General features: G+C 42.5%; 1 protein-coding gene and 1 pseudogene across 1 annotated transcript in view; one reads left to right on the forward strand and one right to left on the reverse strand.

Moving 5' to 3' along the window:
- Positions 1-5: 5 nt before the first annotated feature.
- The window catches only part of LOC139472725 (multidrug resistance-associated protein 1-like), a 49915-nt gene continuing 22548 nt past the window's right edge, over positions 6-27372 (forward strand). The window contains exons 1-14 of the mRNA XM_071255174.1: positions 6-38; positions 694-755; positions 3338-3478; positions 3938-4216; positions 5544-5724; positions 6945-7265; positions 13018-13155; positions 13430-13576; positions 15462-15546; positions 17220-17289; positions 18529-18655; positions 19292-19468; positions 20644-20811; positions 22677-22875. Of these exons, the coding sequence (XP_071111275.1) occupies positions 6-38; positions 694-755; positions 3338-3478; positions 3938-4216; positions 5544-5724; positions 6945-7265; positions 13018-13155; positions 13430-13576; positions 15462-15546; positions 17220-17289; positions 18529-18655; positions 19292-19468; positions 20644-20811; positions 22677-22875 (2128 nt within the window). The remainder of the gene's footprint in view (positions 39-693; positions 756-3337; positions 3479-3937; positions 4217-5543; positions 5725-6944; positions 7266-13017; positions 13156-13429; positions 13577-15461; positions 15547-17219; positions 17290-18528; positions 18656-19291; positions 19469-20643; positions 20812-22676; positions 22876-27372) is intronic.
- Positions 22881-26430, reverse strand: LOC139472580 (zonadhesin-like; annotated as a pseudogene).

Raw genomic sequence — 27372 nt, forward strand, 5'->3', positions numbered from 1 at the left:
AGAAGATGACGCGAGCCGGATACTACGACCTGGGCAAGGTAGGTGCACTGCTTCGCCGAGAAGATGACGCAATCCGGATACTACGACATAGGCAAGGTAGGTGCACTGCCTCACCGAGAAGATGACGCGAGCCTGATACTACGACCTGGGCAAGGTAGGTGCACTGCTTCACAGAGAAGATGACGCGATCCGGATACTACGACATGGGCAAGGTAGGTGCACTGCTTCACCGAGAAGATGACACGAGCCAGATACTACGACCTGGGCAAGGTAGATGCACTGCTTTACAAGATGACATGGGAGGGATGTAGTCTGTTTGTTTGCTTTTGTTGCCGTTTTTCGTTCCGTTTTACACAGATCGACAGATTCGATAGCCAAACAGTTACAAAACATATTATGAAAATATCATTTTCCTCCTCCATCCAGCCAATTTGGTTCAAAGAATCAGTAGTTTATGAAAGAAAATTGTTTGGGCTTATAAAGAAAACTTTCAGTACAATGAAAAGTGTTGACGATTTCTGAACATTTTGTAGTCTTTCCACTTAGACAGCAGCTGGATTCATATTTGTTTTACAATACCATGAAACTGTGTTGCACATATTACGTTGGCAGAGAGCAACACAGCAACAGCAATACTATGATGTATGTAACTGGAGATGCCTGTGCAGGTGTGTGTTTTTCCTTTTTTTCCAGAAGCCATCTCCAGAACAAGAATCATCTTTCTTAAACAGAATCACATTTTGGTGGATAAATAGGTATGTACCATGACCGATTCTATTGTTGAATGTAGATAGTGTCCAAATGCGTTAGAGTCTTGATATTTAGGGGAGTCGTTTTTTGGGGTAGATTCTTCTTTATTGTTCATTTTTTAGGGGTGGAGAAAGTATTTCCTTCTTAAACGAGAGCTGTCATTTTCTTTTTGTACGCCACATTTCAAATTCAACCTATGGAAAGAATGTTAAACTTTTATCACTTTTCACTAAAACATATTAATTGTACAGGCGCAGGTGATTTTAATACTATGAAATGTTAATTAACACCTCTTTACGTTGACGGAGCTTATGTACGTACGTGTACGTGGGTCACTGACATCATCTTTGTAATTGAAAAGCACATTCCTCCAGTAGTTGTGAGTACAAACATATTAACCAGAAAACTTCAACTTGGTTTTGCTACAGATGGTGTTGAAAAAATGGTCTTAAATAATATAAAAATGCTTTATTATATTTTCATAGTTTTAAAATCACCTTCACCTGTACAATTAATATGTTTTAGTGAACAGTGAGAAAAAATTAACATTCTTTCAATAGGTTGAATTTGAAATGTGGCGTACAAAAAGAAAATGACAGCTCAGTGGCGTACATAACCTCCATCAAAGTAAGGAGATGTTAATTAGCATTTACAGAGAGCGCTGAGGTTAAAGGGTCCTGTCCAGTGGGAGCTTATTATGAGAGGGATACGCCAAATGTTTGTGTATACATTACACAGACAAAGGAGACAGAACTTTGCTGCACTTTGGAAACATATTGAACCAATTAGGGTTATTGAAATGGTTTGAAATAGTTAGCAAAATCGTTTTTGACTCATACTGTCAGAATTACTCCCTTATATATCATAACAAAATAGAAACAGGTGATACCAGAATTGCTGAGTGCGGTGTTAAACAACAAACCAACAAACACCAAACCCATGAGACTCCTTCATAGCTAAAGCGCAGCCATTAGGAAACGAGACGGGTGCATGAAATGTTAGAAGCCAAGGTTTTCTGAATGGCACTCAACCGTTGTCATGGTTAAAAAACTCGTTAGCTCCTATCGCTTTGTTGTAGATTATAGACGCCTCAATGCATTTACCAAACCTATTTGTTTCCCTTTTGAAAATGTTGTTGATACCGTAGGCGACAGCGACTCCATTTTTTTAGTGTCCATGAATGTGCTAGTAGCTTTTGGCAAATACCATTCCATCCAGATACAAAACACAAGTCGGCCTTCATCATTTCCGAGGGTGTTTTTGAATGGAATCGCCTTCTTTTCAGCCAAAAAAATCCTCCTATGGCATTTCAGCAAACCATTTCAGAGCCACTAAAACATATGAATTTCGTTACATACTAATATATGTAGATGACATAATATTTTCTTGAACGTTTTGGGAACGTTTGAATCATCTCAAGGCAGTATTCCAAAAGTTCAAAGAAGCAGGACTCAGTCTAAAACCAAGCAAATGTAAATTTGTGACAAAACATGTCACCTACTTGGGGCATATCTTCAGCAAAGATGTTATCCATGTTGATTCTCAAAAAGAGGCACCTTTAGAATGGTCCAACAACTGCCATCGGAAAGACTAAACTAAGCACAATAGCCACATATACTGACCCAAACGAACCCTTCATCCTCCCAACTGATGCATATCAAACTGCAATAGGGTAGATTTTGGGCCAACTTGATTCTCATGTAATGTTGTTAAATCTTGTCTTGTGTGTTACAGACGATGTGATGAAGTATGTGTTACAGCTGATGTGATGGCTTGTGTGTTACAGCCGATGTAAAGTCTTGTTTGTTACAGCCGATGTAAAGTCTTGTTTGTTACAGCCGATGTAAAGTCTTGTTTGTTACAGCCGATGTAAAGTCTTGTTTGTTACAGCCGATGTAAAGTCTTGTTTGTTACAGCCGATGTAAAGTCTTGTTTGTTACAGCCGATGTAAAGTCTTGTGTGTTACAGCCGATGTAAAGTCTTGTTTGTTACAGCCGATGTAAAGTCTTTTGTGTTACAGCCGATGTAAAGTCTTGTGTGTTACAGCCGATGTAAAGTCTTGTGTGTTACAGCCGATGTAAAGTCTTGTGTGTTACAGCCGATGTAAAGTCTTGTTTGTTACAGCCGATGTAAAGTCTTGTGTGTTACAGCCGATGTAAAGTCTTGTGTGTTACAGCCGATGTAAAGTCTTGTGTGTTACAGCTGATGTAAAGTCTTGTGTGTTACAGCCGATGTAAAGTCTTGTTTGTTACAGCCGATGTAAAGTCTTGTGTGTTACAGCCGATGTAAAGTCTTGTGTGTTACAGCTGATGTGATGACCGAGTGAGTTAGTGAGTTAGGTTTAACGCCACTTTTAACAGTATTCCAGTTATATCACAGTGTGTCAGCTTAATGTGGGAGGAAAGCCCGGAGTGATGCTAGTCACAGACGTTTACCACTTCGGTCAAACCCACTAGCAAAGGTTTCTGGCGTGCTCAAGGGACGCAACTCTGCACAACGAATCATGGCGCCTAAGACGACTGGGCCACCTGTGCCCCATCATGTGATGAAGTGTGTTACAGCCGGTGTGATGGTTTGTGTGTTCCAGCATGGTGTTCAGAGGCTACAGGAAAGGCTTGGATGAGGCTGACATGTTTGAGCTTCATCCGAGAGACAAGAGTGAAAGAGTCGTTCCCCAGTTCAACAACGCATGGGACAAGGAAATCCACAAGACTAAGCTCATCAACGAGTAAGTACAACCAGGGTACACAAAGTACGGTGTCCTGTACCCACACAAATTGAGTGAGTGAGTGAGCAATATCACAGCGGGGGACACCAGAAATGAGCTTCACACCCTGTTCCCACGTTGGGAATCAAACCCGAGTCTTCTGTGTGACAAGCTAACCCTGTCTTACTATTTTTTTGTCAAGGGTCGTCATTCATAACAATTCGATAATGAAACACGGTGAAACTGCACAATGAACGTTAATTTACTTCAAAATCAGAAAAAACATGTGTTTTTGAGCTCAAGTCAAAACACACGAAATGAGATTCGAATCCGCACAATGACATTGTTATGTTTGATTATCTTATGCTTAAATATACAGAACAACTAAATTTGAATTTCGTGGCCATTTTGACCAATAAAATAGGATATATGATTAAATATCTTCATTTTGACCAACCGATGAGAATTATTGTTTATCAGTAGGAAAAAGCGGCACTTGCAAGTCCACTACCGCCACAGCTTGGGCTCCAAACAACATTTAGCCATCCAATCCACAAACGAGAAGACCCCCCTGCTGCATGATCCCATCAAGAATGAGGAGGTCAAGTTCAAGGGCACCAATGGCGACGATGGCATCAAGTTAAAGGAAGCGTCGCTCTTCAAAGTTCTTGCCAAGACATATTGGTTAGAGATTGCTGTGTCTTGGTTCTGCAAGTTCATCTATGATCTGCTTCAGTTCGTCAGCCCTATGCTGCTCAAGTGAGTGTTACTTGTCTTACCCAAATAATCTCTGAGGTCACTCTGGAATTGAAAAAGAATGTGCCCAATGGACACTTCACCATGTGACTGCAAACATCTGACGGAGTGCTCTTACCATGTTTAACGTAATTCAGTATTTGTGAGTTGATGATTTTAACTTTCAACGAGTTTATAATCAAAACATATTGTTTTTGAATAGGGATACTTTATTTGTTTTATAGTTTGGAATTAATCAAAAAAGAATGCGCCACCATTGCCCCTCGGTCATTGCAATGTACGACATTTGAAAATTGAGTTCATCAGTGGTACAATTGTGTGGCCTAGAATAGAATATAACAGTGAATTTTAAATATTGAGAAAAAAATCCACTGAAAGCTTTCCATTTGATGCCGAGCCTGATAATCTCCCTTAAGAATAGTAAATCCCAAAGTCTGATGCTATTCATAGCTTTACATGAACTCCAACCAGTGTGGCAGCGATATTGAACAAGAGTCATCAGATGATGAGAAATCAAAAGATGACGGCCCCCACAATGTGAAACAACACATCATCTGACTGTTAGTTTAAATCCAACTTGATCAGATAATTTCCATCTAATCCGTCTGTCCTGGTACAAGAGAAGTTATTGAGTTATCAAAACAATATCATGAAATTTGGATTTGGAACTTTGTATTTCTATGTCAGGTACACAGCACTATGAGTCAAAGTCAGGCCTGTTGCCATGGAAACGGAGAAATAAATTTAAATGTCAAAAGTCCCTAAGTAGCAAAATGCACCAGCTGACAATCTTGTCTTTGTGTCTGCACAGTTTCAAGTAAGAGTAAACAAAATACCCAGGAAAGAGATCTGTCAGTGTATGGTAGTAAGCATCATTTGGGCTGGGACGAGTACAAAGTTACTACCCGGGTACCCACCACCCTATTACCCGACCCTACCCAGGTACCCGCTGTAGGTCTCAAGGGGTAGGTACAAACTGTCCGATTGGGAATAGTTTAACCGTAGCTCTGGTAAAATGTGTTTAGATACATGCATAATTTTAAACGATCTGGTGTATAGACTGACGTTGGCTGAAGCTTTCTTTTTATTCAAACATATAAAAGTCAGAATGGGCGTAGAAGTTAGGAAGAACTGCGAACATTAGTGACTTGTAGTTTAAACATAGAGTTTTAGATACTTTCTGACATTAAACTATATATCACATGACTAACCACGGGTCCGGGTAGTCCTGTGGGTACCCAGGTCCTACTCAGTACCCACCGGACCCGAGTACCCATGTTACCCATCCCGGCCCTGGTAAGCAGAAATAAAGGTTCTCTGTCTGTTCCAGCGCTCTGATTAGCTACACACAGAACCGGGAGAGCGAACAGGAATGGAAGGGCTATGTGTTTGCCTGCTCATTCTTCGTTGTGGCCACAGTCCAGTCTGTCTTCTCCCACCAGAACTACCATCTCGGCATGACGCTCGGCATGAGGATCAAATCTGCCTGTATCTCCGCCGTCTACAAGAAGGTGGGCACATTTTGACAGATATGATGTTTTTGTATTTATTACTTAGTGTATTTTTTATGGATAAGGTTGGTGGTTGAATTAAAATTAAATATATCTTTTGGAAACATCACTTAAAAGGAGACGTGACTCGGGGAAATCAACAGCCCCAGCAATTACATTGTTTGGTGAAGTGCAGTAAGGGATGACTCTAATAACTCAGTAACATTTAGACGAAGGCGGCAGGTGCTCTGAGGTAAAAGTCCAATTTCCACCCTTGAAATCCTGGGCTCAATCGAAGCTATTACGAGTTATGTCCCTTCTTCGTCCTTCCTATTGACCAATGAGATGACACCTTCCATATCACTTGCATTTACTTGAAGAAAATGGCGCCTTGCAGTGAAGACGAACTGATCGATAATCAAGATCTATATTGTAAATAAATGGGTCTTAATTCGTGAAGTGCCTCAAATCATGTGAGCACCTTCATTAAAAATATGAAGAGATTTGGAATATATATGTTCACGCTAAGTTGATGGTGTGTAAAACCGAACTCTACACGTCAGTTTACGAACCCCATGTTAATTTTGTTACACGATTTTGATTGGACTCGTTAGTCCAGGCAAAATAGAACTCCATAATTGCAGCCTAATTTGGCAAGGGTGGAAACTGGACTTTTATAGTCGGTTAACCTCCTTGTCTAGTGCTAGGCTGTGCCAAGTGTTCAAAATTAAGCCTGAAAAGAATGGGGTCCTTGTAATGACCACAATGCTGAAATTTAAACATTTACAGCAAACATTAAGGACCCCAGGGCCCCTTCCTAATTTCTAACACTGATGTTCCTTTATAGGTTTTGTCATTTTTTCCTATTCTGTTGATCCTAATGGTTATTGTCACCTTGCACCCAAGCCTAAACTCTCATATTATCACTCTTACATTTTAAGTCTATTACTCATTCTGTAACTCTCACTCACTTTTAACTGACTCGCTCACAAATATTCTCAAAGTCTATCTCAAACCCATCACTCTCCATTCACTCTCATTCCCTTACCCTCAAACACACTCTCCATCACTGTCACTTAACACTCTTACCTTCTTATTCTCTATCACTCTCCCATTCTGACTGATTCTCTCACTCATTTTACTCCCTGACACTCTTAACCTCAAACTCAATCTCTAACTCTCTAACATCTCTTAACGCTCTATTTGACTCCATTTGACTCTCTCCCTCTCCCTCGCTCCAGGCCCTGACCATCAGTAACGAGGCCAAGAAGGAGTCTACAGTGGGTGAGATCGTGAACCTGATGTCCGTGGACTGTCAGCGCCTCCAGGACGTGACGGCGTATCTTTGGATGCTGTGGTCCGCCCCTCTGCAGATCGCCCTGGCCCTATACATGTTGTACAACACCATGGGCGCCTCCGTGTTCGCTGGCCTTGGAGTCATGGTGCTCCTCATGCCCATTAATGCCTTCATCGCAACGAAGCAGAGGAACTATCAGGTGGAACAGATGAAGTGCAAGGACAACAGGCTAAAGCTGATGAACGAAGTCCTCAACGGGATGAAGGTGAGGGGACATGCTTCTGAGGTTTCTTAAAAATGCATGGAGGTTATCCTGCATTAGGAATAAACATTGTATTTAGCGAGCCTTGGCGTGATAACCTCTTTATCATATAATGTCATTCTTTAATTCTGTGCTTTAAAATCGCTTTCCCCAATCATTGCCGAAACATTGCGAGTTTTCCTGGAATGCGCGCATTAATATTTATAACATCACAGGGTAAGTGATGTGTCAGTCGGACACTGACAGTCGCCAATATAGTTTCAACTGAAATCTGTTTCTTACACAGTGGCGAAGCAGCACATACGCAAAACAACAGTTGTTTTGAATTGGCTTTTGAGGCAATCCATTGGTCTGTCCGCTGGAGTAACTGCCCTTGGTCAAAGGGAAGCTACTCTAACCATAGTCTATGAGACGTCACGGCCACGGTCAGACGTTGTTGACAGTTGGTCTGTCCTGTCATAAGGTTAAGAAGTGTAGTCAGATGTACACACAGCGGCAAAACGAAACCAGGTAACAATTCAAACATATTTCGGCCAAATCCAACTATTTTAATTTGTGGAGAAGGTTTCAAGCCGCAGTGGTCTACAAGCACAGATATGGTTACTGATACCGCTTGGCTAGGCCTCGTGCCCTCGCCAAACTGTTTCGAAATTTATATCTCCAAAGTTGCCAAAACTTATAAAAATGCCTTAGCTACGTCACAGTTAAACACTGATTTTCAGTATATTAGACTGTTCTTTTGATAATGATAGCAATTATCCCTGTAGTTTGTGCAGAATCCCGATGGTTAATACTGACTCGATCGCCGAATGACGAGGGCGACGCCATGTTTGTTTACAAACAGTGAAAGTAGTCCTACTTGACCTTTGATATTTGCATCTCTATCCCCATATGACCCCAACGGATATAGTTTTTATCCGTTGGCTTTATCCTGCCGAGAAACATACCCATTATATGATCAAGGTAGATATGTAGCTATATCTCCACATCAAAACATTTAATATCTCCAACGGAGGTAACTTGTATACAATTCATCAAACTGGGCCAAGTATGAACAAAGTCCTCAACAGGAGTAACAAGTGGGTCTGAGGTCTAAGGTCACCATTTTATAGAAACAACCAACAGTCATCAAATATTTGTAGCCATCGAGAACTATCATCACTGGATTTTTACATGTCCTCAGCATAATTTAGTAGTTTTCAGCTAACTGAGTGGCATGAATTTCAAAGGCCAGAAACGCAAATAGACGTTTGATATTCGCGAAGGTCTCCCCAACTCACCACAAACCAAATGCAACTTGTACAGTTATTGGCATACCACTATAGAAATACAGGGCTCAGTTTCATCCGCGACTATTCATGATCAGATATACCAAATATATGTGGTCTCTGGTTTCACAAAGTGATCTTAAACGGTAATCATTGGTTTTTACGTTTATAACTCCATCAACGCAAATACATATTGAAGTCAATTCTTATAAATAAATAGTAAACACTAATAACAGAATGCTAATTTAATGATTTCCTGTATATTTCAGTTTTCCACTCAATCCAAAGGAAGTTCTGTTTTTTTATCCTGAACGAAATTTCTGCTGTATTGATGTATGTTCGTAAACCATGTTGCCGCAGATGCACTACTTTTCTCAGTGCTCTTCGTATTTTTCATTGAGTCCTATCACCTTTTGAAGAACGCTCATTCCATCTACCATGCATGATGATGGATCTGGAATGATCTCTGCTTGTGTGACCATTTTTTTCAGGTGGTTGTCAAGGGTTGCTTTGTCTGTTTTCCGAAGTGATCCATCAGGTGTTGCCAGTACATCACTCATTAATAGCTTATGATCCTGACCAAGGAGATTCCTGTCTTCTGTGAGCATCAAAGTTTTGTCTTTAGCATGTACCATTATGGTTTTCATGAGATTTAAGAACATCTTTAATTTCAACTTTAGAAGGCTGTCATGGACATTTGTACTGGATTTGGAATAGTCTATTTCCAACAAACTTCTTGTATGCCTTCTCACCTTCTTCGTGTGCATTCAAGAAGTCGGACACAATTGGGTAGGAGCAGCCATACTTGTAGATAAGTAACACAAGTCCTGAAGTGAATGGATTCTTGATGTGTAAATGTGCCTTTGTTGGCATCTATTATTTCTCGCAGCTGTACATTGGAAGCATTCGGCCTGTACGTGTAACCTTTGGGGCCTGCAGTTGTCTGGGCGACTTTGTTGACCATTTCATCAATTGTCTGATCCATTGGTATCGTCCCAAAATAGTTTCGTTGCCCGATCTACAGAAAAACACCACTTTTGAGATAATCATTGGCTTTGGAAGATTCAGCATGTGTTGTAAGTACTGAAGCTGTTATCACCAAACATTATGTGGTCATAGGCAAAACTCAATGCAATCATTGATTGAATGGCTGCAAGGTGTAATGACCAATTTCTTTCTCTTCATTAATGTAACAAATCGTAGAATATCCACTCTATCAACATATGAGATTCCAAAAGCATACATGCTGCCATTGATGTAACGGATATTGTGGATGAGACTGAAGCAAGTACAGTGCTGGTCAAAACAGTGTTGTGTAATTCGGGGATGTTTTTGCCTTCAAGTGGACAAGGATACTTGTGGGAGTCATCGCCACAGCTTGTATCAGATGCACAGATGAATCCTAGACCTGCATCGCCAAAGTGCTTTCAGTAGATTGTGTGGAAGACACCAAGTCATCAGGATTGGCATACATAGCTTGATCGAATACAACTATTACTGGTTGTATCTTCAATGCATCTTTGATTTCCTGGCAGAAGACATCATGTACAGTTGACAGAGATGTTGCTGGAGCATCAATTGTTAGGAGGCATTCAACGCTGTCTTGAACTTGCAGCAGTCTGGTTTGATAGATCAGCTTAAAATGCAATGATCCAGAAGGTTCTTCAACATTGGAAATAACAGGACTTTCCAGACTCTGTTGACAACTGAGTTCATATTGTTCTCCAGCATTGTTGAAGGAAGCTTCTGTGCTTTGGATCTTCCATGGTGTAACTTGGCCTTCCTTTCTGAGTGGTGATCATTTACTCTGTGTGTTATACTTTCTCCACTGATGTTTTTTTTTCTGCCATCAAAGACGAGAGTTGTACTGATATGCCAGCTCATATAACTTTCTGCTGAGTAAATGCTCTGTCAAGTTCATTTGGAATATGAAATGCCATGGCCAAGAAGGTGAATTATCTTTATCAGTTCAACATTACCTGTAAGGGACTAGACTGTCATTGAGAAAAGCACATGTTTTTAGGAGTAGCATTTTCACCACAACTCAGAGAAGATCTAGAATGAATGAATGAACTGAGTTGCCTTTGGATATTCAGTGCTGTCATTGAGAAAAGCACATGTTTTTAGGAGTAGCATTTTCACCACAACTCAGAGAAGATCTAGAATGAATGAATGAACTGAGTTGCCTTTGGATATTCAGTGTTGTTCGGGTGGGTTTTCCATCTCAATTGACCGTTCACCCTGTTGGCAAGATTCTATCTCCAAGAACACCAGCTGTCGGCAGCAACTGAAGCCGTGAATCAGATATTACAGAATGGAGCCATTGTGAAATTGTATCAAGTGGACAACTCTCTATGTTTTTACTGATCTGGTTCATAGTTCCTCCGGTAAAGTCGGAGCTTATCCGTTCTCAAGTCGTGAAATACAATGCTCAACTATATTACAGGCATTGTATCTCCAATGCAGAACAGGTTCTTGGAAATGAGTGAGTGATTGAGTGACTTGGGTTTAACGCCGCTTTTAACATTATTCCAGTTATATCACGGCGTGTCGGCTTAATGTGGGAGGAAAGCCCGAAGTGATGCAGGTCTCAGATGTTTACCAATTGGTGAAACCCACGAGCACATGTATGGTGCTGACAAACCTAGAAACATAATCGGGACGAACCAGGAATCGAACCAACAATCATAGGTTTCTGGCATGCCCAAGGGACAAAACTCTGGATAGTGAATTGCGGCACCTTAGACGACTGGGCTACCTGTGTCCCCTCTTGGAAATGAAGGACAAAATAGAAATCCTTCTGAGTCAGGGATCAGGTTCCATCAGCTTAAGGAAACTAAGGGTCTCTAACGTTGATCCGGGATTTTACAGTGAACAGAATTCGAAGACTGGACGTTAAGTACAGCCAGATCTGATTAAATCAATTCAAGAACCTTGACGTGGATCAAGTAGTTCAAGTAAGAACAGAAATACTTCAGTGGTTTGACCCCGAGTATGTCCTTACAGTGGTCCCTTCTTCTCCGGATTCCTCATGGAAGCATGGCGTCCACACATGGATGGCCTTCAAGCTCAAGGCTCACACCAATCACTTCGAAATAAGACCAGTGACATTAGCTCTTTATCACTGGAGACCTCGGATCGTCAACACGTTTGTTCTCATTGCCACAGAGAATTCAACATTCGTGGCTGTTATCAACAAAGAGGCTGGAACCAAGTCCTATTCTCTAATGGAGGAGAAGAAACGTTTATTCGGCATGACGGACAACTTACCAGGCAGGATTAAGGTCCATCACATCCTGGGAACATTTACATTCCGATGGGCAGTTTTTCCCGGGCCAACAAAGGCATTGACTCTACAATTACTAGCTCTCCAATTTATCTGTCAGGCTTGGGAATTTGGTCGCTTGAGGATCTTTTCGTGACATGTCTCAACAAGAGACTGCCCATCTTTGTCAGTCTGGAGGCATGGGCAGTGGATGAATTGTCAATATCAAGGATGGGATACTTTGGATACTTGGATATGCTTATCCCAGGTACAGACATTAGCAGTTGCCCTCTAACCATGACCAGATTTGTTAATGTTACTGCCCTAAGATCTTGTAGGGCTTGTAGACTTTCTTGGTTAATTTCTTCCCGCCTACAAATCTGATTCCAGAAATTCCGAGGAAGATTCAAATGCATCACTGCACCATGTTCCTTGTTGCTCTGGCGTGGCCAGCCATATAATTGATTAATGGTGTATCAACTGATTGGAAACATATATCAGCCAAATGTACAAAATCTACATCTACATGTCTGGAAATTATCATACAATCTCTGTCTCAGAATGAAATTTCAGATGAAGTCTCATCTTGCATTTCTAAATCCATCAAGTAGTCACCTTCTGCACTTTACAATTCTAAATGGAACAGATTCCAGTTCTGGTGATCTAACCTCGGAGTCAAGTGTAAACGTAAAGCTATTCCTAACATTGCCAGTCTTCCCCTTTACCTCCGCCAAAATCTAGTTCTTAAATAGGGCACTTGGGAAGATTACAGATCGGCTTTTGCATTAGCTTGAGACCTTGTATCTATCAAACATGTATCTATTAAGCCCTCAATAAACTCTTACGCTCATATACTCAGATTTACTCAGGCAGATTTACCGTAAGCAGGAGAAATAGGGTCATTATATACCAGCGGTATGTTTACTAATGCAATTGCTAACAATATATGTAATTGTTTCTAATCAGGAAAACGTAGTTTGTGGGCCAACCTACTTTATTTTTCAATTTAAGGAAACATAAACGCAATTTTATTTGCTTGTCTATCCAATCAAACGCCATGAAATTTCAATTTATTTGAACTCAACTATGGAAGCAATGATAGTCATTGTGAAATGTGACTTGAGAAATGTGTCCTGTCGATATAATTAACTTTGTACTATTAATTGAAATGAGTAAAAACGAGCGTTTTCTAGTGGATTTTCCCTTTGTGTTTCACCTGTAGGTGCTCAAGCTGTATGCGTGGGAGCCGTCCTTCCAGGAGAAGGTTTTGGAGATCCGGAATAAGGAGCTTCTCGTCCTCAAAAAGGGGGCGTACCTGGAAGCAGGGAGCACTTTCTGCTTTATTTGTGCCCCATTCATGGTACGTAAGATAGGGGCCATGTTCTGCTGATGTGTTGACTGAATGCCAACAAGTGTGCAGGTGCAGAGTGAATGTCAACAAGTGTGCAAGTGTAGAGTGAATGTTTTAAGGTGTGTAGGTGTAGAATGGATGTCTGCAGGTGTAGAGTGAACGTGCGCATGTGAAGAGGGAATACGGTCGTGTGTGCAAAGGTAGAGAGAATGCGTGCATGTGTGCAGGCGTAGAGTGATTGTCCGCAGGTGTAAACTAAATGTTGTGCATATTCTCTCCACAGGTAACCCTGGCCACGTTTGCCACATATGTCTTGGCCTCCGAGTCTCACTACCTGGATGCACAGAAGGCCTTCGTTGCTCTCTCCCTCTTCAACATCCTCCGCTTCCCCATCACCCTGCTGCCCTTGATGGTGTCATTCCTGGTGCAGGTCAGTACTGATTGTCCACTTGTAGAGCCAGCCTCACTACCCAACATCCTGCCTAAAATCCACTTACATTGCCTGTAAATAATATCCTCCAAAAATGAAAAAAAACAGCATCCCCGACTCCCCGTTCTACGCAACGTATCAAAGAATACAAACATAATAATATCTGTATATGTAATGGTTGACAGTGATCTGTCTTTAACTCCCTTAAAGATATTTATATAAATGGTTTGACATGCCATGTTTCAATATAAGCCTATGTAGTCATTACTCTTAGATGCTGTGCATATATCACGTGATGTTATTGTGCAAAACCAAGTGGTTTCGTTTTCGCTCATTGTGTTTATTGATAGACTCATATTGTTTATTGGGAGGCTCATTGTTTATTGTGTTTACTGAAAGGCTTATTGTGTTTATTGGAGGCTCATTGTGTTTATTGGGAGGCTCATTGTTTATTGTGTTTATTGGAGGCTCATTGTGTTTATTAAGAGGCTCATTGTTTATTGGAGGCTCATTGTGTTTATTAAGAGGCTCATTGTTTATTGTGTCTATTGGAGGCTCATTGTGTTTATTGAGAGGCTCTTTGTTTATTGTGTTTTTGGAGGCTCATTGTGTTTATTAAGAGGCTCATTGTTTATTGTGTTTACTGAAAGGCTTATTGTGTTTATTGTAGGCTCATTGTGTTTATTGAGAGGCTCATTGTTTATTGAGATGTTTATTGTGTTTATTGAGAGGATCATTGTTTATTGTGTTTACTGAAAGGCTTATTGTGTTTATTGTAGGCTCATTGTGTTTATTGAGAGGCTCATTGTTTATTGTGTTTATTGACAGGCTCAGTGTTTATTGAGATGTTTATAGTGTTTACTGGGAGGCTCATTGTGTTTATTGAGAAGCACATTGTGTTTATTGAGATGTTTATTGTGTTTATTGGGAGGCTCATTGTGTTAAATGTGTTTATTGAGAGGCTAATTGTGTTTATTGAGAGGCTCATTGTGTTTATTGAGATGCTTATTGTGTTTATTGGGAAGCTCATTGTGTTTATTGGGAGGCTCATTGTGTTAAATGTGTTTATTGAGAGGCTAATTGTGTTTATTGAGAGGCTCATTGAGTTTATTGAGATGTTTATTTTGTTTATTGGGTGGCTCATTGTGTTCATTGGGAGTCTCATTGTGTTAAATGTGTTTATTGAGAGGCTAATTGTGTTTATTGAGAGGCTACTTGTGTTTATTGAGAGGCTCATTGTGTTTATTGAGATGTTTATTGTGTTAATTGAGAGGCTCATTGTGTTTATTGGGAGGCTCATTGTGTTAAATGTGTTTATTGAGAGGCTAATTGTGTTTATTGAGAGGCTAATTGTGTTTATTGGGAGGCTCATTGTGTTTATTGAGATGTTTATTGTGTTAATTGAGAGGCTCATTGTGTTCATTGGGAGTCTCATTGTGTTAAATGTGTTTATTGAGAGGCTAATTGTGTTTATTGAGAGGCTAATTGTGTTATTCGAGGCTCATTTTGTTTATTGAGATGTTTATTGTGTTTATTGGAGGCTCATTGTGTTTATTGGGAGGCTCATTGTGTTAAATGTGTTTATTGAGAGGCCAATTGTGTTTATTGAGAGGCTAATTGTGTTGAATGTGTTTATTGAGAGGCTAATTGTGTTTATTGAGAGGCTCATTGAGTTTATTATTTTTATTGAGAGGTTCATTGTGTTTATTGTCAGGATCATTGTGCTTATTGACATGATTCTTATGTTTATTTATAGGCTCATTGTGTTTATTGGCAGGATCATTATGATATTGACAGGCTCATTGCGTTTGTTGATATTTGTGTTTAATCATATTTAATGATAGACTAATTGTGGTTTTTGACGGCTTATTATGTTTCTTTACAGGCTCAAGTCTCTGTCGGCCGAGTTGGGAAGTTCTTGAGGCAGGGTGACTTGGACCCCAGCAATGTCACACGGGACCCTCACACCCGTAAGCTTGCCCTCACATTTAGTCAAACCGACGTCTTGTTCTAGTGGGGGTAGATCGTCTGTCCCGAGAACAGACTGTCTGTGCTTCGATCACTGGCCGCGTGATATCAAAAGACATAAAAAAGATTGTACTTGTTGTTACCCTGCCTCCAGGCATTAATGGGCTAAAACAAGGACTGTTGGGTTCGGAGTCAGTGTACTGTGTCTGAGTGGGGTATTCATGTTAAACTGCGGCATGGTATCTCAGCACTATAAAAGCAGCATGAACCCGGGCGGGTACACAAATGTGCAAAATTCTTGAACACAACGTTAAAGCCATTTTCACCAAAACCCCTAGTTCAACAAAGTGTGGCCGCGCAGTATGTGTTATTGACAGGCGGCCTGTAGATAAGCAAGTCTGGACCAGACAATCCAGTGACTGGCACCAAGAGCATCAATCCACGCAATTGGGATACGATGACATGAATCAACCAAGTCAGCGAGCCTGACCACCCGATCCCGTTAGTCGCCTCTTACGACAAGCATAGTCGCCTTTTACAGCAAGCATGGGTTGCTGGGGACCTATTCTACCCCGGACTGATGAGCAAAGATGGTTTGGGTGATCACAGTCAGGCTGGTGAGGCTCATCATCAGCTCAGGGCCCTTGCCCTCTCTACACGCAGCCCAGACAGGAAACGCTGCCAAGTCAAACCCACCGAGAACTTTTTGGAGAATATGAAGACTCCCCAACACTGTCTGCATTACCCAGATTGTCAGAAGGGCTGTATTCCTGTGCATAGCACACTCAGGTACTCTCCCAATGTCAGTCAACAGATTGAGAGGTACCAAACCTAAGCCACCGAGAACAATGGGGAGTCGGACAACTTGGTACTTGGGATGCAAGCGTGACATTTCGAAAGCAAGGTCTGCATTTTGCCATGTTTTTCCTGAATCTTGTCAATCACATTAGTGTCAAAAGGGACAGAAAATTCAATGATATAAATGATTTTATTGGATTTTTCAAAAAGGACAAATACAGGTTTGTTGGCCCGGATACGTCTGGGGCCTATTCCAAAGGATTTTGTATTTATCATTTTCCATGACGCCCTCTACATATTCCGGGTCGTACCATGGACGGACCTCTGTGTCAAAACCACAAGCATTTCGAAGACGGTAATAAAATGATCGAGCCACTCTGTGTTGGGCAGTCTTATTAAATTCATTACATATTCTGCATTTCATATTTACATTTTGATGCAAAGTCACACATTGACGGTTTGGAGTGGAAAGTGACTGGTCCTGAGCAGCAAACAAAAAGCATTCTGTTTCACTTTTCAGACCAGCCCACTTCATCTTAGCGAAGGACTCTGCAGGGTTGCTGATCCTCGCAACACACTGCACATAAACTCGATGCAGTGGTTGTTCAGATAGCCTCTCCTTGAAAAACTGAGTCTGGGCCGATTTGATATGGCACTTCGCTTGGTTGACACTCATTTCTGTGCCCTCTGAACCGCAACAAAATCAACACCGACGTGTCCCACACCCTTGGTTCGTTTAAGAAAACTGTGGAATGCCTTGTTTTAAATATTAATATTATCATTGTTAGTCTACCATGTGTGTGGTTTCCCCTGACATTAAGCCGGCACGCCGTGATAATACTCAACATTCACTAACTCACTGTTGTCTGTATTACAGAACATGCCATCAGTGTAAAGAATGGCACTTTCACCTGGGACAAGACCTCCCCCACCCCGACACTCAAGAAGTAAGTGACAGCATCCTCGGTAATCCCGGGTATTATATATACAGATAAATATCCTGGCCCTATTCACTTCCACATATTTGTTTCGGGCCATATTTGAAAGATACTTAGCTGACAATAGTCATCCAGTCAGATTACCCCCATTGGCGAAGGTGGTGGCGATTGGTTCCTCAATATTTATAAGAACACTGGATGCTCATCGATTAAAGGACAGGTCCTATGCAGATATGAAAATAATTAGAATTCCCTCGTTGTATCATGAGTAGCAAATTGTGACTAAGGTGCACATATCTTTTGTCAGAGAGTTCCATATTTCAAAAAGCTGTATGCTAGCCGCCATTTTGAATAGAGGGAGTGTTCATTGTTTTTAAAATGATATTTCTTATTGTAAAATTATATATTTTGTACCTGTAAATTGTTATTTATGAATTTATTTGTGTTTAATGATTGAGCTTTCTGATTCTGATTCTCTGGGGCACGGGTGGCAGAGTTGCGCCCCTTGGGTCCCTTATGTCCCGTGCGTCCCTTGGGCACGCCAGAAACCTATGATTGTGGGTTCGAATCCTGGTTCGCCCCGATTATGTTTCTAGGTTTGTCAGGACTATACCCGTGCTCGTGGGTTTCACCGAAGTGGTAAACATCTCAGACCTGCATCACGTCCTCCCACATTAAGCTGGCACGCCGTGATATAACTGGAATACTGTTAAAAGCCGCGTTAAACCCAACTCACTGTTTCACAATTTTCGGAGTATGAACTCTTACCTACTGTTTGTTGACTGTATATGTCGAAAATGAAAACAAACAGAGCCCTTCAATCATTCATACCAGTCAGTATTCGCTTACTTAACAAACATACCATCTGATATTTTTGTCAAGTTCTACCACTTTTACCTAACTTGAGCACCTATTAATTGATGCCCCACGTGCGTCAAACACTTTTTCTCATCTATTAATGATTAGTGCTTTTCTGTGTGTATGTGTCTGTGTCTGTGTTTGTAATATAAATTAACCTATTTCTTTTGGCTTTTACAATGTAACCAAACATTCCTTCGGGATAATAATGTATTATCTTATCATATATTAACTTTCATCACGTCTTCACTCAGGACTGAAAATTGGTAACTCTTTGAAGCTCATTGATTGTTCTCTGAAAATAAAGTAGATTGTATATGCCATGCTTTGATTAATTGCACCTGGGATAATATTTCTGACTTGACCCAATACTGCTTGCCCTGTTTCCAGTGTGAACCTGGACGTCCCTGACGGGAAGCTGGTGGCGGTGGTGGGGCAGGTGGGCGCGGGCAAGTCCTCCCTCATCTCGGCCTTCCTGGGGGAGATGGAGAAACTGCAGGGGTCCGTCACCCTCAAGGTACACCACAGTGTTTGCGTGTGTGTGTGTGTGTGTGCATGCGTGTGTGTGTGTGTGTGTGTGTGCGTGCGTGCGTGCGTGTGAGTGTGTGTGCGTGTGTGTGTGTGCGTGTGAGTGAGTGTGTGTGTGTGTGTGTCGTGCGCGTGTGAGTGAGTGTGTGTATATGTGTGTGCGTATATGTGTGTTTGTGTGTGTGTGCGCGTGTGTGTGTGCGTGTGTATGTGTGTTTGTGTGTGTGTATGTTTGTGTGTGTGTGTGTGTGCGTGTGCGTGTGCGTGTGAGTTTGTGTGTGTTTGTGTGTGTTTGTGTGTGTGCGCATGCGTGTGTGTGTCCGTGCGTGTGTGCGTGCGTGCGCGTGTGTGTGTGTGTGCTATACCCATCCTTCACTATATCTGATGAGAGGGGGTCAGTAAGTTTGGGTGGGAGGGGGAGTGGGTTTTGTCATTGGTGTAGGGGAGGGAGAGTGGGTGGTTGGATGGGAGGGAGAGTGGGTTGGTGAGTAGATAGAAGATGTGTGGATGTGTTGGTGGGAGAGTAAAAGGGTCGTGTATTTTACAACCAACACTTCATGTTTCATCTGCCTATTTATTAGTGCATCAATTCAGTTTGTTCACCATCAAGTATGTGTGTTTGCAGAACTCCATAGCATACGTCCCGCAGCAAGCATGGATCCAGAATGCAACGCTGAAAGACAACATCCTGTTCGGGAAGAACTGTGACAGACATAGATATCAGAAGATCATTGATGCGTGCGCCCTACAACCTGACCTTGACATTCTCACTGGGGGCGATCAGACAGAGATTGGAGAGAAGGTACGACAGCAAAACGCTCTGTATGTCAATGTTCTGTAAATTCTGAACTCTGTGTAGTTCTGTTCTGTAGATACTTGTAGCTCTCTGTAGGTCTGTTCTGTAGATACCCAGAACTCTCTGTAGGTCTGTTCTGTAGATACCCAGAACTCTCTGTAGGTCTGTTCTGTAGATACCCAGAACTCTCTGTAGGTCTGTTCTGTAGATACGCAGAACTCTCTGTAGGTCTATTCTGTAGATACCCAGAACTCTCTGTAGGTCTGTTCTGTAGATACCCAGGACTCTTTGTAGGTCAGTTCTGTAGATATCCGGAGGTCTCAGTTGGTTTATTCTGTAGATACCCGGGGCTCTCAGTTGGTTAATTCTGTAGATACCCGGAGCTCTCTGTAGGTCTGTTCTATAGATACCCGTAGCTCTCTATAAGCCTGTTTTGTAGACACCCAGAGCTCTCTGTGGGTCTGTTCTATAGATACCCGTAGCTCTCTATAAGCCTGTTTTGTAGACACCCAGAGCTCTCTGTGGGTTTGTTTTTAAGATACCCGGAGCTCTCAAGGGGCATGTATTAAAATCATACACAACCAGTCACATTTGTTTCAGTGATGAAGCAGTCGGGAACAAACTGAGTTCACAAGTTTATTGAACTAAAGCTTTTAACACATACACGGTAATTATTTAACCCTTATGCGCTGTCGTCCTCTGTAACAAATCTGTAACATACACAAGAAAATATGGACTTTCGTGAACATTTTCGGTCTCAGTAGACGTCACTCAGTACAGTCTAGTCTATGAGTTGGTCGGAGGCTGCTTATTGGAGCAGGGCGCTGAATGTGTAAGGGGCAGTCGGGTAGCCTAGTGGTTAGAGCGTTTGATCGTCACGCCGAAGACGCGGGTTCGATTCCCGACATGGGTACAATGTGTGAAGCCCATTTCTGGTGTCCCCCGCCGTGATATTGCTGGAATATTGCTAAAAGCGGCGTAAAACCATACTCATTCACTCACTCACTTAAATGTGTCAAATACGGTATAATGGACCCAAGGAAAGGGGAGAGGGTACATATTCGTATTGGTCGCCAATCAACCGTCAAGCCTGGCCTGGTTGAATGTGCAGTTTCGCAACCAGACAGACCAGACCTTCTCACCACAGACCACATATCAAGGCTCACTGCCTCTCTTTGCAGGGCATTAACTTGAGCGGTGGGCAGAAGCAGCGTGTGTCTCTCGCCCGGGCCGTGTACAGCGACGCCGACATCTACCTCCTGGACGACCCCCTCAGCGCTGTGGACTCCCATGTGGGGAAACACATCTTCCAGGAAGTTGTCGGCAGCAAGGGCATCCTCAAGTCCAAGGTAGCAGGTCCTAGGGTTGACTATTGGCAGAATGTTTTAGGCCAGACTATTCAAGTCATTGTTGTTTAATTTTTCTCCATTGGGTGACTCATTGCATTTAACTTCTTAAATTGTTTCCTTGAGACAGATTTGAATTACAAAGTAACATTATCATCGAATATCTCTTGTTTGAGGGAAGGACCTCAGGCTCTTGTCTGATATGAAGTAAGGAACATATTTAAGGGCATCCTGGAGTCCAAGGTAGCTACGGTTAACTACTAGCGGCATTTTAGATCAGACATTGAGTCTTTTTGGTTACAGATTTTTGGCCCCAAATTCAGGTCGGTAGATTGAAAACATCTACCATTGGCTATTACAAGTAATGCCCCTGCTAATGACCAATCAGATTCCACCTTTCAAATCTCTCACATTCGATTCAAACAAAATGGCGTCACCAAGCCAAGACGATCAGAACAAGTTAATCAAAGAAAAGGGTTTTACATTCCCTGTCTCACAGTGCATGTAGATTGTGGCCCCACGCTTTGGGAAGTTGATTAAAACATGACCAGATTTGGAAAATATCTGTCAACGCCTTGACCTGCTTTGCAAATTCTGTAATCCATCGAAACCTGCACGGCAGTCGCCATGTTGTTTACGATCCGGATGTCGATTTCGTTACTCGATTTTGATTGGATTATGCATAGACTCGTTAGTCCAACCAAAAATATGAAAGATGGAAACTGATTGGTCAATAGGAAGGGCTAAGAAGGGACATAACTCGTAATAGTCACCGGCGCCACAACGATCAAGCCCAGGTATATCAGCCTGTTCGGCAAGGGAGGAAACTGGACTTTAATAGTCCTTAGCTCCATTTCCTCGGACGGATGGTTGGAAAGAATACAGTATTCGACGTAATAAGCACCCACGGAGATATTTGCTAATATATTGGCTAGTGAACAATCCAAATTAGCACCCCTTCCGATTGATCAATGTACACAAGACTTATTTATTCGCGTATAATACGCACTCGAGTGTTATATGCACCTTTAATTATGGGCAATTATATTCTGGAAAAATATATCTGTCGTACATAAACATTTCAGGCTGTCAGCATAAACCACGAAATTCATCTTTCAGCTCTGTTTTTTCACCAAAATAATATTCTAATAAGAACCCCCTATTTTTAATGTTGAGAGCGCCCAGGGCGCTCATTACGTCGAATACGGTAGTAGTTTAAATAATGTTTTTATATTGACAGCGGCAGAGTTGTTTTTCCTTATTTTCCTTATTTCTGGTTACGCAAGTCGCTATATAAGTGACAGTTATCATGAACGCAACGTGAAGTCCCACCTCACCTCACCTCACCTCACCTCACCTCACCTCACCTCACCTTGTGTGTATGTTCCTAGCAGAAGACATCTGGCTATTGTCTGATGCGAAGTTTGTAACATATTTTGTTCGAAACTACTGTTACTGTAATGGTAGATATATTTCACTGAATCACAGTCAGCGTGTGTGCTTGTACTTGCCCGGATGTATGCCGAGTTTATTGTGCTAGCGGACTGAGTTAACATGCATACCCCATTACCCCATTTAGACACAATATACTGAATACCCAGTCGACCAGTCCTTGTTTTAGCATATTAATGCAAAGGACCAGGCAGGGTAACAACAAATACAATCTTTTGATATCTTTTGATATGACGCGGCCGGGCATCGAACCCTCGACCTTCCGTTCTCCGGGCAGACGCTCTACCACCAGACCAAGGAGGCGGCCTACAGCTTTGTAGACAGGACTTGTATTTATTTTCTTCAAATTATTTGAGCCTGCCAATGTTTCTGTGAGTCCTGTGACTCCTGGTCATGTTTGCCTGTTTGAATCCTAGACCCGAGTCCTGGTAACGCACGGCGTGCACTGGCTGCCGATGGTGGACCAGATCGTGGTGATGGTGGACGGTGAAATCTCCGAGCTGGGATCCTATGAAGAGCTGCTCAGTCATGATGGACCCTTCGCTCAGTTCCTGAAGATGTACCTCACTGAGGATATCGAGGATGATGACGACATCGACGACGAAGACCCAGAGAGTAAGTTACTGATTTGGTTGCTGGTTGTTGCTTGCTTGTTGTTGGTTGTTGGTTGTTTCTTGCTGGATACTGGTTGTTTGTTGTTGGTTGTATGTGCTGGTTGCTGGTTGTTGGTTGTTGGTTGTTGGTTGTTGGTTGTTGATTGCTGGTTGCTGGATGTTGATTGCTGGTTGCTGGTTGTTGATTGCTGGTTGTTGGTTGTTGATTGCTGGTTGTTGGCTGTTGGTTGTTGGTTGTTGGTTGCTGGATGTTGATTGCTTGTTGTTGGTTGCTGGTTGCTTGTTGTTGGTTGTTGATTGCTGGTTGTTGGTTGTCGGCTGTTGATTGCTGGTTGTTGGTTGTTGATTGTTGCTTGCTTGTTGTTGGCTGTTGGTTGCTGGTTGTTGGTTGATGGTTGTTGATTGCTGGCTGCCGGTTGTTGATTGCTGGTTGCCGGTTGCCGGTTGTTGGTTGCTGGTTGTTGATTGTTGGTTGTTGATTGCTGGTTGTTGGTTGTTAATTGTTGATTGTTGATTGCTGGTTGTTGATTGTTGATTGTTGATTGCTGGTTGTTGGTTGTTGATTGTTGATTGTTGATTGCTGGTTGTTGATTGTTGATTGTTGATTGTTTATTGCTGGTTGTTGGTTGTTGATTGTTGATTGTTGATTGCTGGTTGTTGATTGTTGATTGTTGATTGCTGGTTGTTGGTTGTTGATTGCTGATTGTTGATTGTTAATTGCTGGTTGTTGATTGTTGATTGCTGGTTGTTGGTTGTGGGTTGCTGGTTGTTGGTTGTTGGTTGTTGATTGTTGATTGTTGATTGCTGGTTGTTGATTGCTGGTTGCTGGTTGTTGGTTGCTGGTTGCTGGTTGTTGGTTGCTGGTAGCTGGTTGTTGGTTGTAGATTGTTGATGGTTGATTGCTGGTTGTTGATTGCTGGTTGTTGATTGCGGGTTGCTGGTTGTTGGTTGCTGGTTGCTGGTTGTTGGTTGCTGGTTGCTGGTTGTTGATTGCTAGTTGTTGGTTGTTGGTTGTAGATTGTTGATTGCTGGTTGTTGGTTGCTGGTTGTTGGTTGTTTGTTGTTTGCTGTGGGTTGCTGGTTGTTGGTTGCTGGTTGCTGGTTGTTGATTGTTGATTGTTGATTGCTGGTTGTTGGTTGCTGGTTGTTGATTGTTGATTGCTGGTTGTTGGTTGTGGGTTGATGGTTGTTGGTTGCTGGTTGTTGATTGTTGATTGCTGGTTGTTGGTTGCTGGTTGTTGATTGTTGATTGCTGGTTGTTGGTTGCTGGTTGTTGGTTGTTGGTTGTGGGTTGTTGTTTTTTGGTTGTAGGTTGTAGATTGCTGGTTGTTGGTTGCTGGTTGTTGGTTGTTGGTTGTTGATTGCTGGTTGTTGGTTGCTGGCTGTTGGTATTGGTTGTTCGTTGTCGGTTGCTCGTTGCTGGTAGCTGGTTGTTGTTTGTTGTTTTTTGGTTGTAGGTTGTAGATTGTTGGTTGCTGGTTGTTGGTTGCTGGTTGTTGGTTGTTTGTTGTGGGTTGCTGGTTGTTGGTTGCTGGTTGTTGGTTGTTTGTTGTGGGTTGCTGGTTGTGGGTTGCTGGTTGTTGATTGCTGGTTGCTGGTTGCTGGTTGTTGGTTGCTGGTTGCTGGTTGTTGGTTGTTGCTTGCTGGTTGTTGGTTGTTTGTTGTTGGTTGCTGGTTGTTGGTTGTTTGGTGTGGGTTGCTGGTTGTTGGTTGCTGGTTGCTGGTTGCTGGTTGTTGGTTGTTTGTTGTTGATTGCTGGTTGTTGGTTGCTGGTTGTTGATTGTTGATTGCTGGTTGTTGGTTGTGGGTTGCTGGTTGTTGGTTGTGGGTTGCTGGTTGTTGGTTGCTGGTTGTTGATTGTTGGTTGCTGGTTGTTGGTTGTTGATTGCTGGTTGTTGGTTGTTGGTTGTTGGTTGATGGTTTAGGTTGTTGATTGCTGGCTGCTGGTTGTTGATTGCTGGTTGCCGGTTGTTGGTTGCTGGTTGTTGATTGTTGATTGTTGATTGCTGGTTGTTGGTTGCTGGCTGTTGGTATTGGTTGCTGGTTGTCGGTTGCTCGTTGCTGGTAGCTGGTTGTTGTTAGTTGTTTTTTGGTTGTAGGTTGTAGATTGTTGGTTGTTGGTTGTTGGTTGTTGATTGTTGGTTGCTGGTTGCTGGTTGCTGGGTGTTGGTATTGGTTGTTGGTTGTCGGTTGCTCGTTGCTGGAAGCTGGTTGTTGTTTGTTGTTTGTTGTTTTTTGGTTGTAGGTTGTAGATTGTTGGTTGCTGGTTGTTGGTTGCTGGTTGTTGGTTGCTGGTTGCTGGTTGTTGGTTGCTGGTTGTAGATTGTAGATTGTTGATTGCTGGTTGTTGGTTGCTGGTTGTTTGTTGTGGGTTGCTGGTTGTTTGTTGTTTGCTGTGGGTTGCTGGTTGTTGGTTGCTGGTTGCTGGTTGTTGATTGTTGATTGTTGATTGTTGATTGCTGGTTGTTGGTTGCTGGTTGTTGATTGTTGATTGCTGGTTGTTGGTTGTGGGTTGCTGGTTGTTGGTTGTGGGTTGCTGGTTGTTGGTTGCTGGTTGTTGATTGTTGATTGCTGGTTGTTGGTTGCTGGTTGTTGATTGTTGATTGCTGGTTGTTGGTTGCTGGTTGTTGGTTGTTGGTTGTGGGTTGTTGTTTTTTGGTTTAGGTTGTAGATTGCTGGTTGTTGGTTGTTGGTTGTTGGTTGTTGGTTGTTGGTTGATGGTTTAGGTTGGTGATTGCTGGCTGCTGGTTGTTGATTGCTGGTTGCCGGTTGTTGGTTGCTGGTTGTTGATTGTTGATTGTTGATTGCTGGTTGTTGGTTGCTGGCTGTTGGTATTGGTTGTTCGTTGTCGGTTGCTCGTTGCTGGTAGCTGGTTGTTGTTTGTTGTTTTTTGGTTGTAGGTTGTAGATTGCTGGTTGTTGGTTGTTGGTTGCTGGTTGTTGGTTGTTGATTGTTGATTGTTGATTGTTGATTGCTGGTTGTTGATTGCTGGTTGTTTGTTGTGGGTTGCTGGTTGTTGGTTGTTGGTTGTTGGTTGATGGTTGTTGATTGTTGGTTGTTGGTTGTTGATTGTTGATTGTTGATTGTTGATTGCTGGTTGTTGATTGTTGATTGCTGGTTGTTGGTTGTGGGTTGCTGGTTGTTGGTTGCTGGTTGTTGGTTGATGGTTGTTTGTTGTGGGTTGCTGGTTGTTGGTTGCTGGTTGCTGGTTGCTGGGTGTTGGTTGCTGGTTGCTGGTTGTTTGTTGTGGGTTGCTGGTTGTTGGTTGCTGGTTGCTGGTTGTTGGTTGCTGGTTGCTGGTTGTTGGTTGCTGGTTGTTGGTTGTTTGTTATGGGTTGCTGGTTGTTGGTTGCTGGTTGTTGGTTGCTGGTTGCTGGTTGTTGGTTGCTGGTTGTGGGTTGCTGGTCGTTGGTTGCTGGTTGTTGGTTGTTTGTTGTGGGTTGCTGGTTGTTGGTTGCTTGTTGCTGGTTGCTGGGTGTTGGTTGCTGGTTGTTTGTTGTGGGTTGCTGGTTGTTGGTTGCTGGTTGTTGGTTGCTGGTTGCTGGTTGTTGCTCATTGTTATGGGTTGCTGGTTGTTGGTTGCTGGTTTCTGGTTGTTGGTTGTTTGTTGTGGGTTGCTGGTTGTTGGTTGCTGGTTGCTGGTTGTTGGTTGTTTGTTGTGGGTTGCTGGTTGTTGGTTGCTGGTTGCTGGTTGCTGGGTGTAGGTTGCTGGTTGCTGGTTGTTTGTTGTTTGTTGTGGGTTGCTGGTTGTTGGTTGCTGGTTGTTGGTTGCTGGTTGCTGGTTGTTGGTTGCTGGTTGTTGGTTGTTTGTTATGGGTTGCTGGTTGTTGGTTGCTGGTTGTTGGTTGCTGGTTGCTGGTTGTTGGTTGCTGGTTGTGGGTTGCTGGTTGTTGGTTGCTGGTTGTTGGTCGCTGGTTGCTGGTTGCTGGTTGCTGGTTGTTTGTTATGGGTTGCTGGTTGCTGGTTGTTTGTTGCTGGTTGTTGGTTGTTGGTTGCTGGTTGCTGGTTGCTGTTTGTTTGTTGTGGGTTGCTGTTTGTTGGTTGCTGGTTGCTGGTTGTTTGTTGTGGGTTGCTGGTTGTTTGTTGTGGGTTGCTGGTTGTTGGTTGCTGGTTGCTGGTTGTTTTTTGTGGGTTGCTGGTTGTTGGTTGCTGGTTGTTGGTTGTTTGTTGTGGGTTGCTGGTTGTTGGTTGCTGGTTACTGTTTGTTTGTTGTTTGTTGTGGGTTGCTGGTTGTTGGTTACTGGTTGCTGGTTGTTGGTTGCTGGTTGTTGGTTGCTGGTTACTGGTTGTTTATTGTTTGTTATGGGTTGCTGGTTGCTGGTTGTTGGTTGCTGGTTGTTGGTTGTTTGTTGTGGGTTGCTGGTTGTTGGTTGCTGGTTGTTGGTTGCTGGTTGTTTGTTGTGGGTTGCTGGTTGTTGGTTGTTGGTTGCTTGTTGTTGGTTGTTTGTTGTGGGTTGCTGGTTGTTGGTTGCTGGTTACTGGTTGTTTGTTGTTTGTT

Source organism: Haliotis cracherodii, unplaced genomic scaffold, assembly GCF_022045235.1.
Source record: "Haliotis cracherodii isolate W230 unplaced genomic scaffold, xgHalCrac1.p SCAF_25, whole genome shotgun sequence".
Lineage (NCBI taxonomy): Eukaryota > Metazoa > Mollusca > Gastropoda > Lepetellida > Haliotidae > Haliotis > Haliotis cracherodii.